This window comes from Macaca nemestrina, chromosome 2, assembly GCF_043159975.1.
Source record: "Macaca nemestrina isolate mMacNem1 chromosome 2, mMacNem.hap1, whole genome shotgun sequence".
Lineage (NCBI taxonomy): Eukaryota > Metazoa > Chordata > Mammalia > Primates > Cercopithecidae > Macaca > Macaca nemestrina.
The window spans coordinates 88,325,509-88,343,137 of record NC_092126.1 but is presented as its reverse complement, the minus strand read 5'-3'; the positions used below and the strand labels follow the sequence as shown (position 1 = coordinate 88,343,137).

Below are 17,629 nucleotides of genomic sequence, written 5' to 3'. Positions count from 1 at the left end.
TTTATGAGACACAGATCTTTCAGAAGCATTTGAGACTTAAATTCTCCAATATTTCAGTTGTATTCTAACTGTACCTCATTGCATGCTAGATTTCATTTGGATACAGGTTTCCTAAAGTGGTTAGATAGGTAGGTAGGCAATAGATAGGCAGGTAAGAAACGAAAGGTAGGGAGTTAAGGGTGAAAGGGTAGAGTGGAAGAAGGAGAAAAAAGTGGATTTTGAAATGTATTTTACATTCAGGATCCATATTGTATAGATAAAATGTAATGCTAAGGTAATAAACATTTAATATAGGAGATTGTTCCCTAATTCCAGATTATTCCTAGAAAGTGTAGAAAAAGAAAGATAATATGTATCGTCTGATCCTTTTTTGTCCAATGCCTGTCATCCTGTCTTCTAAAGAGAAATACAACAACAAGGTAAACACTATTGTGTGTTAGACTGTATCGGGGTTTGTAAGTCTGGTAACAATAGGGATAAGCTATTTGAAGGTCATATGTAGTTTGCTGTGGTCTAGCTCTAATTCTGTCTTATTCTTATAAGCCATCTCAGCAAATTAGGCAATAGGACACTTTAGTTGAGAAGCACATTATTGCCCTTGGCCTTGAAAATTTTACTTTGTCTACTTTAGCAAACTAAGAAAAGAAAAGAAAAGCACTGTAATTAATGTATATTCTGCTTTACCTCTCCCCATTCATATGAGCCAATATTGCCAAAAGCTGTTCCTCCCCAAGAACAGAAAACAATAGTTCGGTCTGGTCTCCACCCTCTCTTAACTTTTGACATCAAGGCACGGATAAACGCTGTGATTATTGCAGTACTACTGGCCCATTCTTGTCCATTATAACTGTGTGCAGTGTGATGATGGCTGCCAACTATGATATACCGGTCTGAAAATAGAAAGGGACAAGAGCCATTTAAAAAAACGTAAACCTTAACAATAAGTTTAATGACATTTACATAATCCTACTGCACAACTGAGCAATAATTAAGCAAAATTGTTCTAATAATTAAGACTACTTTAATTTTTTTTGCCCACTGTCTTAATTCACACATCTGCATATATCAAAGCTGAGGCAGCTGCTGAACCCAATTATGAATCCAAGGCTTAGATCCATACTACTCTCCTTTATAACATGAATATTAATTAATGAAGCATACAAATAGGCCACAATGAAACCCTTATCTAACATTTTTCCAGACTCAGAGTGGGAAGTGCCCTGTAAACAATGTGTGTATGCTCAGTAAATATTAATAAACTAATACATATAAGAAAGCACTTATACAGTAGCTTTAAATATTAAAAATGTAGTAGTCATGTATGGATTCTGCAATAAATTAATTCCATAGGGAATTAATTACAGCTTCCAACTTATAATTGTAGGCCTTCTCCTTCCTGTGAAGAAAAAAAAAATAAAATTCAACAATATCAAAAGTCATTCAACTGTTATAAAAGTTGCCTTTTACATATTTTATTTCATACAATCATTTAAAATTTATTAGATACACTATTAGGAGAGCCTTCCTAACACATGGAAGTAGCCTATTCAATGTACATTACTGAATATTTTCGATAATAAGGCTGAAAATGCCGCTCGAGAGTTTCCTCTGATTTTGTTGTCAGTGAATGTTATTGGTAATAATAACAAATCTGAATTTATCTGACCAAGTATCCTCATATATCTATGCAAAAATTTTTCTTCATTGAATATCATTTTATTACCAGATGTCCCAAAACTGGATGATAAATTGTGTAGACCCTGAATCCAGCCTGCTTGGTTTAGAATTCAGGTTTTGCAAGTTACTAGTTGTGTGACCTTGGAAAGCTTATTTCAACTTTTGATGCCTTAGTATTTTCATCTCTAAGGTAGGAAAACAAACAGAACATCCTACATTTAGTTGTTTTGAATTTTAGGAGTCATTATTTTGTAAGCCACTTTGAACAATGCTCAACACAAAGGAGGTCTTACACATGTGTGGAATAAATGAATCACCCTTTGACTTATAACACCAAAAGCTATCTTACAATAAATGTCACGGTATGAAGATATTTTAGTTTTCCACACAGGAATTGGCAATGGATTTGATCTGCCAACATTTTATTCAGATTTAATTAATGGGACCGGGCATGGTGGCTCACGCCTGTAATCCCAGCACTTTGGGAGGCCGAGGCAGGTGGATCACGAGGTCAGGAGTTCAAGACCAGCCTGGCCAAGATGGTGAAACCTCGTTTCTACTAAAAATACAAAAATTAGCCGGGTGTGGTGGTGGGCACCTGTAATTCCAGCTATTTGGGAGGCTGAGGCAGGGAATTGTTTGAACTTTGGAGGCGGAGGATGCAGTGAGCCAAGATCATGCCACTGCACTACAGCCAGGTGACAGAACGAGACTCGGTCTCAAAAAAAAAAAAAAAAAAGATTTAATTAATGGTATACATAGTGTGATAATGTGTCTACAAATGTTAAAAACCCAATAATTTATTCACTTATCTCCCATAAATGTCTCAAAGTTTTGCTTGGAATTGTCTGCATTCTAAATAAACCGTATCTAACAAACAAAGCTAATTGATGATTTTTTTCTAATCTTCAAAGTTATTAAATAAAATGTCATGTAAATAAAGTCAATTTTTTGTAAAATTCAAATAAGCAACATTTCAGAAGCTTTGCATAATTCACTGAAGAATACTAATGTAAAATTGATTTTTTAAATTTCAGGAGTATATTTTGTAGATTGAATTTTCTTCAGTCTAAAGCTAGTATAATTTGTACAACTGGGTTTTCCAATAACAACTTGTGAATGAATCAGTGATGATAAATATTCTAGTGCTTCAGTAGAGAACCTTATGATGGAAATTTGTTGAAATTCAATAGTAACAATTTTCAAATTTATTTATATCTTGTATTTAAAGAACTATAATCAGAGGTTGTTCAACATTGTACCTGTAAAGAAATCAGAGAAAATAACTGGTTTTCATGAACTTTGTAAGAGTTGGCCAGCAAGAAACTGGGAGGCTATAAAACTTGATCTTAAAATTCTGAGCTAGCAACTAGGCCGATTTTACCAAAGTCATGAAGAAGAATAATTCTCCAAGGAGAACTTGTGTAAATGTCCCCAAATCAACAGAAGTAGCAAAAGTATAATAAAAAGATTATTAAATGCTACACTGTATAACAGGCACATTAGGCAGTAATATGTGATTCAGTCTTACAATGTGTTTGGAAGTATTGCTATTAATCTCTTAATTAGCCTACACAATATCTGAAGATTCCTTTTTTTTTTTTCTTTTTTTTTTTTTTTTTTGAGATGGAGTCTCTCTCTGTTGCCCAGGCTGGAGAGCAGTGGCACAATCTCCGCTAACTGCAACCTCCGCCTCCCAGGTTCAAGCGATTCTCCTGCCTCAGCCTCCTGAGTAACTGCAGGTGACCATTTACAGACATTTGACAAATTTGACAATGGACCAAGGATACAGAGTGGGATGTAGATTAAAACTGGACAACTAAATTTGGAGACCAAAACTGGTATTTATTAAAAAACACATCATTAAAAACTAAAATCTTTCTTGGCCAGGCACGCTTGGCTCACCTCTGTAATCCCAGCACTTTGGGAGGTCAAGGCAGGTGGATCACATGAGGATAGGAGTGCAAGACCAGTCTGGCCAACATGGTGAAACCCTGTCTCTACTAAAAATAAAAAATGAAAAATTAGCTGGGAGTGGTGGTGGGTGCCTGTAGTCTAAGCTACTCAAGAAGATGAGACACAAGAATCACTTGAACTCGGCAGGTGGAGGCTGCAGAGAGGGAAAAAAAAATCATTCTTTAAAATGTCTTCTTAATAAAAATAAAATTTTCAATGATGTTATGGTGAGTATAAGAAAAAAAGAAAACTTTGGCTTTTGTAGAACATGCCAGTTTACCAAATCTAAACTCTGTTTCTTGTTTCATCCCATCCTGAGACACCCCCACCTCTCTCTCTCTCTCCCCCACCCACTAAGATTTATTTTGCAAGAGATATGGTAGGAAAGAGAATGAAGACCCACTTCTTAGTCTCAAATTTATCTACTCTAAGAGTGGGACAAATTTCTAGTTACATCTACAGTGGGATATTTAAGTATGATATTAAATTATTACAGAGCATTTCCTTGTAAAGTTTCATAAAAAGTGTAGATTATAAATATTTAACCCTACTTACCTGGAGATGTCAAGCCCATTACGTATCCAACAACATTAGTAACTGTTTTCAATTTTGTCACCGTCTGAACTTGCATGCTGACGACTCTTACTTCTGAAAAAAATAAAAATTTAAAGACTTTTGTTTCTTTATATTTTATTGTATTTTTTAAACCTTAAAATTTATTTATCCAATATCATCAGCAAAAGAATTCCACAGAATTGAATGTTCTCAGATAACCAAAGTTATACTTTTTCTGACAAATATTTATTCAATACTTTGTACAGATTCTATTTTAGGTGCTTGTTATGCAATGATGACTAAGATACAATTGCTAGCATCTTTGAACCTCAGAGCCATAAACAGGCACTTCTAAACCTTACATTCAGTTCTACAATGAGGGTTCATTATGAGAGCATTCAGAAGACCTTCAGGAGATGTGGGCAACTCATATTTTTAAAAATGGAAAAAAATAGATTAAAATATTTCCAAAGAATATTGAATACTTTTCTATTTTCAGATAAAGAACATGTGGACAATAACCTTTCCAGTATGACTCACTATTTTATTAACACTTTAAAAATGGTAAATAAAGCATTACACAACATAAAAAGATAAAGATTCTTAAAGCTGTACATGTTTTCATATATTAGAGTTTTTAGTTCTATCTGGGTTTGTAGGTTCCTTACCTCTATTCTAAATCCGTACTAATCGCTCTACCTTTTTGAATTTTTCTGTTTATGTTTGATATTCAAAAATTTTGCAAATAAGGCAAAGACACAAATCAGGAGGGACTCTAGTCACAGAACTGACATAGTCTCTGGAGATGAAATGTGTTAATCCTGTATTTGAAGGATCCTGAGAAGTCTGGGTTGGGAAGTGGCTCACAGGATCTTTAAAGTTTTCCTTAAAGCAGAGGTTTCAGAGTAGCTAGGTGTTAGTGTCAGGGCAGAGCATGGCAAATTTGAAAGCAGGTAATGCAAAGTAGCCACATTATACTGGCAGACCCACAGACGTTCACTTCTTACTGCTAGATAGAAATTGTTATAATAAATACATTACTTCTTTCCCTCAATGTACCCTTTCAAACGAATTAAATGGAAAATCAGTACACTGAATTTGTTAAAATAATAACCAAAACAAAAGTAAAGAGGCCTTTAGAGAATACCTGAGTGCCTTATCTATCTATGAGTAAATCTATGTAGAGCCTGAGCATTGTGCTTTTAATTTAGGTACTATGCATTTTTGTTTGTTTTTCAATTAATAGACTTTGTTTTTTAGAGCATTTTAGGTTTACAAAAGTACTGAGCAGAAAGTACACAGTTCCCAAATACCCTCTGTCTCCCAAGCCTCCTATTACTGTGGAACATTTGTTACACCTGATAGATTGTGGAACATTTGTTACACCTGCATTACTGTGGAACATTTGTTACACCTGATAGACCAATAATGACACATAAAATCCATAGTTTACACTGGGGTTCACTCTTTGTGTTGTATATTTGATGGGCTTTGACAATGCATAATGAGGTATATCCATCATGATAGTATCATATAGGATGGTTTCACTACTCTAAAATCCCCTATGTGCCACCTCTTCATCCCTCCTTCCCTCCCTCTCTCCGCAAAAACCCCTGGCAGCAACCACTGATCTTTTTACTGTCTCATAGTTCTGCCTTTTCAAGATTGTCATAGCACTGGGCTCGTATGTTTGTTTGTTTTGACTGTTTGTCTAATTCCCTGCTCAAGGTTTGTTCCAGATGATCCACATAAGTGAACTTTATAGACTCTTTACCTTATACCTTTCAATGATCTTTCCTGCTTATTTTAGATATAGATATAGATGAAGAATCTTTTCTGGTTTTCTAAAATTCAATATATTTTTGTCTAAGTTAGCTGTGAGCAAGCCTCACAATATGTATACTGTACTCCTTGCAATATTACCTTGCATTAATATAGTGCTTAAAATTTAAAATAACCATTTTCACACACATGTACTAATTCTTACTGGACCACATTCTTACTTGAAGTAGCTAGAGTGGTCATTGCCCAATTCCCAACAGTTGTTGGGGTGTCCTGTTTAGAAGGGGAATTAAGAAGTGAAACCACCTGGACTTCCTGGGTTGAGTGGGGACTTGGAGAACTTTTCTCTCTAGCTAGAGGATTGTAAACACACCAATCAGCACTCTGTAAAAACGCACCAAACAGCACTCTGTGTCTAGCTAAAGGATTGTAAGTACACCAATCAGCACTCTGTAAAAATGCACCAATCAGCACTCTGTGTCTAGCTAAAGGATTGTAAATGCCCTAATCAGCACTCTGTAAAAACACACCAATCAGCTCTCTGTGTCTAGCTAAAGGATTGTAAATGCACCAATGAGCACCAAGAACAAAGCTTCCACAGTGTGGAAGGGGACCTGAGCAGGTTGCTGCTGCTGGCGGGGTGGCCAGCTTTTATTCCCTTATCTGTCCCCACCCACATCCTGCTGATCGGTCCATTTTGTAGAGTACTGATTGGTCCATTTTACAGAGTGCTGATTGGTCCATTTTGCAGAGTGCTGATTGGTGCATTTACAATTCTTTAACTAGATACAGAGCGCTGATTGGTGCATTTTTACAGAGTGCTGATTGGTGCATTTACAATCCTTTAGCTAGACACAGAGTGCTGATTGGTGCATTTTTACAGAGTGATGATTGGTGCATTTACAATCCTTATATTATTTCATACTCACATCTGAAAATAAATATGCATAGAGTCTGTTTTTCTTCACTAGAGTCAGCACCATAATCACATTTTAAATTTTAATAATAAATATCAGAAAGATCTTGAATAAACTTGCTGTAAAGACACATCTGCTGCTGTTGGCATTGCTAATTTGAACAATCCATTGGTAAGGCAATATTACTCTTCATAGCAATAACAAAAGCAATCCTGTACTTTGAAATGTATCCTACAAGAATAATTCAACTCTCTGCAGTATAATCTATAATAGCAATAATAAAAAACAACATAAACATCTGAAACAGGGAAATGACTTAGAAAATTGTGATAAAATGTGTGGCTGTTAAATATAAAAAGAATATATAGAAACATGAATATGCTATAAGTGAAAAGAAAAGAATACAGAGGGATATACAGAATGATTGAACTTAGGTAAAAACATGTATGATTATGAACAAACTATGAAAAAGGAGGGATTAAATAGCAGAACAGAAATTGGGTTTAGCAGGCCTTCCCAAATCTGCTGGAGTGAGGCACTGTTGTAAAAAGGTTTGAACAAACCTACACTCTGGGGTAGTTCTTCTCCAAATCCCCAGGGATGGTGGAATTAAAACCTAGAGAGATTGTCTCCTCCTAGTGTAGCACCTGACAACATTGAACCCTTTTTCACCGTAGAAACATTTAGAATTTTCCTCTTTATTTTTGTGCTTTTTGAATTTAATTATAAAATATATAGGTGTGTTTTTTCCTTTTTTTCTGGAAAATTTATTATTACTTTCTTGACCATTTTCTCTCTCCCATTTTTTCCTTCTTCTAATATTGTTTCTACAACTCCATTTTAATCCACTGTATCTTTTAGTTGTACTTTTGTATTTATTTATCCTAGATCCAGCCTGTCTGGATCTAGAAGGTCAATCTGATCTTCTAGCTCTTGAATTTATTCTTCAGTGACATCTATCTATGACTGTATCTATCTACCTACCCTAACTATTACTGTATTTCTTTCAATTATCTTATTTTCTGCACCTATTATTTCCTCTCATTTTTAAAAATGTTTTCTGATTTTTGTTTTATATTGCTAATATATTTTATTCTCTTTTTGAGTTTAACTTTAATCCTTATTTTAAATTCTTATACCATGTGTTCCAATATGGTAACTTTGGGTGGTATATGTATTTGTTGTGCTAATTTTCTTTGATGGTGGTTGTGGACCTCAGGATCTAGCTATTTTGGCCTGTGGTCCAGCATGATATATCAGGACCCAAGGATGGTGGGGATAGTGTCTAAGTGTGTGTGTGTGTGTGTGTATGTGTGTGTCTGCATGTGTACCTGTTTGTGAGAAGGCCTGAATATGAGGAGGAAAGCAACTGCCAGGGGAAATAGTGCAATGAGATAAGTGATTGAAGCAAAGTGAGAAGGCCATCTGAATTTAAGAGCTGAATAGCATGTAGTGTTAGATCCTGGGTGGAGTGAGGAAGTTAACCAGACTGGTAGGGGCAGACAGAACATTTGATATAGAGTGAATAGCCTGTATGTAACAGTGCCTAGGGTTGGATCCATTGTGAAGGGAGTAATGGCATCAATTGATTACATGCAGGGGATCTAATTACCTAAGTAAATATATTCCATTTAATGAGAAGGTGATTTCTAACTGCTAGAGAAAAGACTTACAAACATGGAAAGATAAATAAAACTCGGTGTTGATATGTTTTCATGGTTTTATATGTGTATATATATAATTTGTTTTAATTATATTTATATTTAAATTATAAAATTTAATATATTTTAATTATATATTATATACAAAACCATGAGGACATATGAGTTTATATTAATTTATATATTTATATATATAAAACCATAAGAACATATCTATATAAGTTGTTGATTGTGTGTATATATATATATATCCAAGAGAACATACATATATATAAAACTGTGTGTGTGTGTGTGTGTAACACCCACACACGTAGATTTAAAAGTAAATACAGATATGTCTGAGTGTATAGATATATTTTTATATATTTACATAAAATATAATATTAAAATATAATTATATTTTCCTAGTTTTGTTCACTGAGTAGTATGGAGAGAAGCAACACTTCAATAGCAATAGATGAATCTAGATCTATTTTTCTAGACTATTCTCCACTTAAAGGACCTAGAGTCTTTGGAGAAATGGCTGATAACAGAGCTGGCATAGGAAAAGTACAAGACGATTTAGTATGTCTTATAGTGCCAAAAACTAAGTAAATACATGAAGAATAATGAGTACATGTCAAAGGACACAGAATCCATCTGAAGTTGCTATTACTGGCTAACATTTGACAATCTGAGCATCAAGATATAAATAGCACTGGTATATAACCTATTGAATCTATTATGAATATAAATCCTAATCAAGTAATGACTCAATATTGGCATGTGTAAATTTAAAAAATCATATCAAGAAATGAATAGAAAAAAGAAAAATCTCTTCTTTACAGTGGAATTTCAACTAATAAGTGTAAAGATGATAAAATTACAGCTGGAAGTGGTGGCTCATGCCTGTAATCCTAAAGCTTTGGGAGGATCCCTTGAGGCCGAGAGTTTGAGACCAGCCTGAGCAACATAGCAAGACCTTGCCTCTTAAAAAAAAAAAAAAAAAAAAAAAATTAGCCAGACATGGTGGTGCATGCCTCTAGTCCTAGTTACTCAGAGACTGAAGCATGAGGATCATTTGAGCCAAAGAGTTCAAGAACTGCAGTTAGCTAAAATGGTGCCACTGCACTATAGTAACAGACTGAAAGTGTCTTAAAAACAACAACAACAACCAAAAAAAAAAAAACCCAGGAAGTTAGAAAGTCACCATTGGCATCATCATAGAAATGACTGGGCAACAAGTGTCAGTGAACACAAATACTAATGGCTAGAGATAGCAGGGGTTAGAGGCAGTATGCTACATTATTTCAAATGCTTATTGAGTGTAAAAGAAAACAATTATAAAGTAACTTCAATAAGGAGACCTGGCAGCCACCACCTTAATCAAGAGATCAAAGGTAGCAGCATCACTAGAGACGGGACAAACTAAAGCAGAGTGAGAAGGACATCTGTTTTTAAGAGCTGGAGAACACACATTGTTAGAGCCTGAGTAAAGTAAGGAAGTTAACTACATCGTGGTAGGGGCAGGTAGAACATTTGATATAGGGTGAATAGCCCATATTAGACAGAGACTAAGGTTGGATCCATTGTGGAGGGAGTAATGGTATCAACTGATTACATACAGGGAAACAAATTATTCCCTGGCACATGGTAATATCATGCACCAGCTCATAATATGAGATGGGAAAAACATAGTCTCACTCTGTAGTATTACTGTTAAAGATTCAGTGTGTGAATATCCTCATAAGAAAACATCAGATAGACACAGATTTGAGGAACAATACTGTAGATAATTGGTATGTAACATCGAAAGGTAGCAAAGCAAAGGAAGTCAAGACAAGACAGAAACTGTTCCAGGTTGAAGGAAATGGTGGGTTTGACAATTTTGTGCTACACATGTGCCTAGTTTGGATCTTATTGTAATTCAGGATATTACTGGGAAAATTGGAAAATGTTGAATTGAGTCTGTGAAATGCATGGTAGTAATGTGTCAATGGTTAATTCCTGATTGTGATGGTTGTGTCATCTGTGTAGGAGTATGTCATTGTCAGAGAATTCACTGACAAAGTCAGAGATGTTCACTATGTTTGTAATTTGCTCTTGAGTAGTTAAGAAAAAATACTTTTATTCTTGCAACTTTCTGTACATTTATTTCAAGTTTTAAAAAAAAATCACGGTTGAAAGTTGTAATTAGAAACTCCCGGAGAATATTATTTAGGGGCAGTTAATTATTCAAAAAGTTGCTGTGTGTGTGTGTGTGTGTGTGTGTGTGTGTGTGTACTGGTAGTTAAAAATTACATTTCCAGCTCACATTTACCAATTTCTGCCTTTCATGTAAAATTTGATGACAGCTTTAATTATGACATGTGAAGTTTAAAAGATTTCAAGATATAAAAATGTGTTCCACTCAGAGAACATTTGTATTCAAATAGGGTGAGGGGTGTCAGAGCTAAGAGACATGAAATAGCTGCCTCTCTCTATCCCTTAATTTCATCATGTGCAGAGAAAAATAACTACTGCCAATTTTATGGTCCAGAGACAATTCTGTCTTGCATTTTTGTTGCAATTATTAAGAGCCAGATTAATTGGTTCTCAATCTTCTTCTTCCGGGATAACTAACAAACCTTCATTTCCACCTGTATTTTGAATAATTATACCAAATATCTAGAAAAAATTCCAACATTATTCACAGAAATTTGAAGAATACACTTGCTGCTAACTCTGAGTCTCATATCCAATAATTAAGCGTGTGTTAGTTTCCTAGGCATAGATCTTCTAGAGTCTCTAAGTTTAATTGAATATTTGTCCCATTATATATACTTGAGTCCCTTTCTTGCTGATGTGGCTCTAGAAAAGAACTTTTTTTCTAGGATTGGACTTCCAGATTGTTCTTTTATTTTCTTAATTTTCCTGATCCTCACGGGGACTAGAATCTGTTCTAGAGGGAGTTTTGATGACTGAGATGCTGCAGTCTGCAGATATCTTTCCTATTGCCAACTGTTTGCCTGAAAATCTGAATATAAACTGCTTCTAGATTCTATGTCATCGTAACTTGTAAACTTTCAAGTACATATAGCTATTCCCTGATTATCTGATACATGCATACACATCTTCACACACCCATATGTGCACGTATTCATGCGAGCTTCCATACTTTTGGAAAAACAATTAACATTGAATTAAATTGTATTCTTTTTATTTAGTAAAGTTATGTAACTAGGAAGATATTCTAAATAATATGAATATGAGAAAAAATAACGTTTACTGTCTTTGTATCCCTCAGAAATGTAAAAATTGACCATTTTTTTCTTAGCTGTCTACCAAATCACCTGAAGCACTAATCACCTGAAGCACTAATCTACTAATCTACTAATCAACTGAAGCTCTATCTTTGTTGCATATTTTCTATTTGTTCATTCACATCTATTTGCCACCCTCCATTAACCTTACCCCAGGAGAAGTAACCTCTATGCATTACATCTACCTGGTTCTTTTATTCTTTGGCTTCAGGTTTTTTAGTTTACCTAATTGAAGGCATCAACAAGAGGACAGTAGGTTGGGTTAAGTGAAAGATGGGAGTATTTATTTTCCAGTACCCCCCTTACTGTCCACATTATGCAGTGACAACTCTGCTTGGCTGAAAGCCACAGCTCTTCTCTTATAGCTAAAGTACTGGCCAGTTCCTACAACTGCTCTCTCTTCTTGCCCTTTCATGTTTACAGGTAGTAGCAATTACTAGACCTGGTTTAGAGGCAGTAGCAATGGTATCTCTTTTCTGTCTTGCTTTACCTGTCCACAGCATGTGCATAAGCACTTGATTAAATTCTCTTCAATTGCACATTTTTAGTGGATCCTTTTTTCCTGATGACCTGATTTATATGTCAATCAATCTACACAATTTTCTGAGTCCATATTTGCTGTCAGGTAATAAACGGATGGAAAGGAAGAGAAGATTTTCCTTACTAAAAATATGGTGGGCTAGGATGTCAGATTAATCCACCCACTGATAATAACTTATAATGACAAATAAAATACAAAATAAATCTTGTTAACAGCATCTGAGAATTAGCAAGAAATTAAGAACTTACTAGGTCAAAATTTAAGTTGTGATGGGAACCCAGGTAAATAAAACTATGAGGCTATCTTCAACCTAAGGGAATTTGGTAAACAAAGAGAACCCTTTAATATTGATGGCCTCGTGGGATGCAAAGGTCAGAAGACAAAGTCCTGGGCTTACCGAAATTGGGATGAAGAAGGTGGTTCTAAAAAAGATTCTTCCTCTATAAAGTAGGAATCCTAAAGTTCTGAACTTCCCCACTTCCTCCCAAGAGTGCAAAGAAAATTACCTGACACTAAGCAGAGCAGGGGCACGGGATCTCTAAGAAGTTGTAATTTCTTAGATTAATTGTAAAAGAATACAAAATGTATTTATAACTTCTAAATAATAGAGAGAAAAATTTAATGGCAAAAATCTAAATCTAAAGAAAAAATACAACTAAAGGAAAACAATATGTGATTCAAAGAAGAAACCCTAATTAAGATGAAAACTGTAAGTCTAAGTACATATTAATCACATTAAATGAAAGGGAGCAAATGCTCCTATTAAAAGACCATCAGATTGCGTTTAAATTGGAAATTATTTGCTATTAATGAGACATATAAAGGGAAGATACAGGAAGGTTGAAAGCAAAAAATACATAGCATAAAGATACTAATACAAATAGTGCTACAAAATTCATATCAGGCCTACTCAAACTTAAAACAAGAATTACTACACATAAGGAATATCACTTCATGTGATAAGTGGTTCAACTATTCCAGAAGATATGATATATTTGAATTTATAAACACCTACGAAATAATCTCAAAACATATAAAGTGCAAATTGACTAACTACAAGGGAAAATGAACAAATTTATATTCACAGTAGGAGATTTTAACATGAATAATATATAGAATATTTGAACAACCGGATTAAGGAACTTAGTCTAAGTAGACATGTATAGAATAGACAATAACACAGCATACATTCTTTTCAAATACTCATAGAACACTGATGATATCCTGAACCATAAAGAAAACCTCAAATAATTGAATTATAAAGAGGAAACAACATATTCTAATGAAAATTCAGTTGCTTATGCTCTGCTTCAGAAGAATATCATATCATAATGCCAAATAGCATACAAATGCCAAATGCATGAGAGAGTCATAAAGAGAGGCTATGTCCAACTTGAATGCAACCCTAAAGGGTTTTTGGTGGAGAATACAACACTTGCACTGAACCGTAAGAATTTAGAGGGTAATGGGCCTTTACAACTTAGAGACACATACATGCAAGATATGTTTGGATAATATTGAATAGAATAATGCAGAGAAATACTGGATACTTGCAAGGAATAGCAGAATAATAGAAACACAAAGGCAGTGATGAATCTCTGGAAGTTTTTGTTTAGTAAATGACAATGTTGGTCCATAACATAAAAATACAAAGATACGGTGTATGCTAATGGATCTTATCACACATATAAACTCCAAAGTTTAGTTGGAATTTCTACAATTTGTAAAAAGTGACAGGTATTTGAAAAATTATATGCTAAGAACATAAGAAGCTGTAAAAACCTTGAGAAATATTTAAAAAGTAGAAAACACTTTTTAAAATAATTTTGCTTTCAAGTGTACATCTCAGGTTGTCTTTAAGTCTTTTAGCAAACAAACAAAAACTCTAGACTGTACTCCAGCTGAATCATTTCTAAAATCAAAACTGTTGAGACAGAATCCTGGAAACTTGAGAAGTTCTGGGTGAATGTCAGATCTGCGTCACCTTTAGTAAGCCCAGCCTTCACTCCCCAGGAAACAGAGAATTGACTCTACTTTCTGTGGACTTTGGACAATAGGTTTCCCCGCTACGCTCACTCCATTTAAGATCCCTGATGAACAGTCCTTCAAAGTGAATTCTGAAGCTCTTTTTCCTTTTGTCCAAGGACTTCAGACTGGCAGCTCATGAATGTTGATCTTTAGTTCTACGGAATACTCCATTATCAACTCCTACCTCAGACTCATATGCTCACTATGTAACTGACTGCTTGAAGACAGTTGATCTGGCATTTTTCTCCACACATATCAGTCCTTCTGAAACAGTTCTAGCTCTCTGAATTGTTCAGATAAAGAGCAGCCATCATATCTGTATGCATGCAATATAGAAGTTGTCTGCACAAATTAAAAATTTCCACATTTCTTCTGAATATTTTCCTCCATGTTGATTGGAAAAGCCTAATCAATATTATTGAAGCCCACTCTGCTCAAAACTAAGTTTTTAGTTTTCCCTTTGTTTTTTTTTTCTTTTAAGGTCTACTAAAAAATATTTTGTTTTGTTGTGGCCCAAAAGGTTTGTCATTTGTTATGTTGGAACTTAAAGGAAGCCATGTCATATTGGCTCATACTACTCCATTGTCTACCAAGATAAATTGATAGGTAGGTGGATAGAGGGAGAGAAAGAGAGAGAGAGAGAAAATCTCAAGACATTCTTTAAGGAGAGTAGCATAATATACTGGAACTTTTCACATGTAGCAATTCCAAGGCTGCTCTGAATAGATTGATTAGTTTCACATGTAAGAATACACAATGTTGAATTCAATTGTACTAACATTTCCTGCTAATAGATATTTCTTGAAAAGTTAAAAGGCACCATTTGTCAACAAATATTTGTGTAACTACAACTTGTAGATAATATGTTCAATACATGTTTTTAAATTTGTACTCAAGAAATGCTAGTAATGCATTGTTTAAAGTAACTACTAACAGATTAGGAAGATAGATTTACAAAATGCATTAGAAATATGTAAAAATTATAAACCAGATGATCGGTTAGACACTATGTCATTTTAATAATAAAAGTAATTTTGATAAAACATATAGAATTGTAAATAAGGAAATAATAACAAAAAATATATAGTATATCCACTTGAAGAGACATCATCCAAATTTGTTTATGTAAAATTTCATCATCACTGATGATAAGTTTTAAGCAACATGTAAACAATTATTTTTTCAAAATAAATGAATCATCAAATACATTAAAATGATTATTTTTAACTTGATTCATTTATACTTTTCACCTTAAATTTCATTAATGGATTTTAAAGTTTCTTCTTCCCTTTTAATCACCGTAGTCATGAATTTTAATCACAAGCTCAGATTGATATGTGAAAATTAAGTTTTCCATGTTTTGACTGAACTTCAAAGACAAATATTGACAATACCTTGAATGAATGAGTCAGGTCTACAAAGAAAAAGACCGTTTGAAATGAAATGGAGTCAGTATCCAATTACCTAATCAATGCAAACAATCTATTTAAGTAAGAATTTTTCTCCTGATTCTTTTTCCATTCCTCATACATTTCTTTTTTTTTAGTTCTTGCAGCGATGTCCATACAAATGGCCAGTTATCCACTTCAATTTGCTGTGCCTATCTCATGCATGAAGGCATTCAATTCTTTAGTTGAAGTGTTATGTTTTTTATCAGTTAGATAGCTTTTAGTTGCAAGTAACCAAAAACCAAATATAAATAGGATGAAACAAAGGAGGAATGTATTGACTCATATATATGAAAAGTTCAATAGATTTGGCTTCAGACAAGGCTTTATTTAGGGCTCTAATCATGTAAATAAGGGTTTCTTTTTCTCTGCTTCTCCATCTTTCCCCATACCTTCTCTCTATCTCTATTTCTGTATTTCTCTCCCCTTTACTCATCTGATCCCTTCCTATGCTGACTTTATTTTCAGGTAGGATGCATTCCATTCCCATGGTCTCAAGATGGTTGGAGGAAGATCCCAGAGCTACATGGTTTCTTGTTGGCCTTTAATGATGAAGCAAGTCATTACTTAAAGTTTGTAAATTGCATCTTGGCCAGACTTGTATCATCATTGAACTACACTTGCTTTCTCAACATCCATTTGCCACTTTCCCTTTTTGAACTGTTGCCAGCATTTCCCATCAGCATTTTATGAGTAGATTTGGCAGTATCCCTAGAAATAGATTCTGATGGACTCAAGCCTATTGACAGACTACATCAACTATATTATGATGATTGGTTCAAGGATAATCCAAGTTTGGACAAACAGGACCAAGACTCAATTTCTGAAATTTGAACAATGACTCACTTTAACACTAGAGGTGTTAAATGTAGTCCTTGATTGGTAGTAGAAAAATTCTATTACATTATTGTCTGAATTTTAGAGAATTTTGATTTAGCGTGCATAAAGGGTTAAATGGGTAGGATAAATAATTAGTGGATTCGCACACATATTCTTAATGTGCCCATTCCAAACTTGCTGAGTGAAGATTTTCAGACACTAAAGATCAGGGCTATACTTAGAAAATTCAACAATATGTTATAATTATAATATGTTTTAAATTATTTCTTTAATCCTTAAACAATAAGCATTGCTGTTATTGCTTAAAATGACAGTACTTCATTCAGTATCCTTTTCATTTCCCACCCTGATATACATTACTGTGAATAACTAATGCATTTTGTAATATCTATGAAGAAACTTAATTATCTCAGAAAAATTATGAGCATTATTGTCCAAAACATTGGGGTAAAGGGTTATAATCCTACATTAAATTCAGTTTAATGTAGGATTATACGTTAATATAGAATTATGTGTTTAGATTTTCCAAATACTGATTTACCAGACTCAGTGAGACCGCTCAATCAGTATTTGGAAAATCTAAGTGTATATTCTGTATTTTAAAATATAAATAACTCATTATAACATGAATGTCTTCTCAATGATTTAAATATATCTTTTTGAATTTTCTAAAAATCATAACAATTTTTCTAAAAACATAACAATATCCATGAGAACAATTTCATATGTCATAGTCTCTTAGAAAGCAGGCCTAACTTTCTTGCTTTAACACTGGTGTACATTTCAACTCTTCTTGTAGGCTTCATGCCTGTTGTTAATTTATTATGGAAATGCAGCTGGAGAGTGTCATCTTGCTTTGCAAGTACATTATTCTGCATATTAAGAAGAAAATTAACGTAGTTAGGCCAGGCACAATGGCTCATGCCTATAATCCCAGTACTTT

General features: G+C 34.1%; 1 protein-coding gene across 10 annotated transcripts in view; it reads right to left on the bottom strand.

The window, feature by feature from the left end:
- Window positions 1-17,629, bottom strand: part of LOC105489997 (N-acetylated alpha-linked acidic dipeptidase like 2) — a 1,462,458-nt gene that overhangs the window by 358,785 nt on the left and 1,086,044 nt on the right. For all 10 annotated transcript variants that reach the window (XM_071091264.1, XM_071091263.1, XM_071091268.1 and 7 more), the window contains 2 exons: window positions 4,189-4,281; window positions 685-890 (listed from right to left, as the gene is read on the bottom strand). In XM_071091264.1, coding sequence (XP_070947365.1) covers window positions 685-890; window positions 4,189-4,281 — 299 coding nt within the window. The remainder of the gene's footprint in view (window positions 1-684; window positions 891-4,188; window positions 4,282-17,629) is intronic.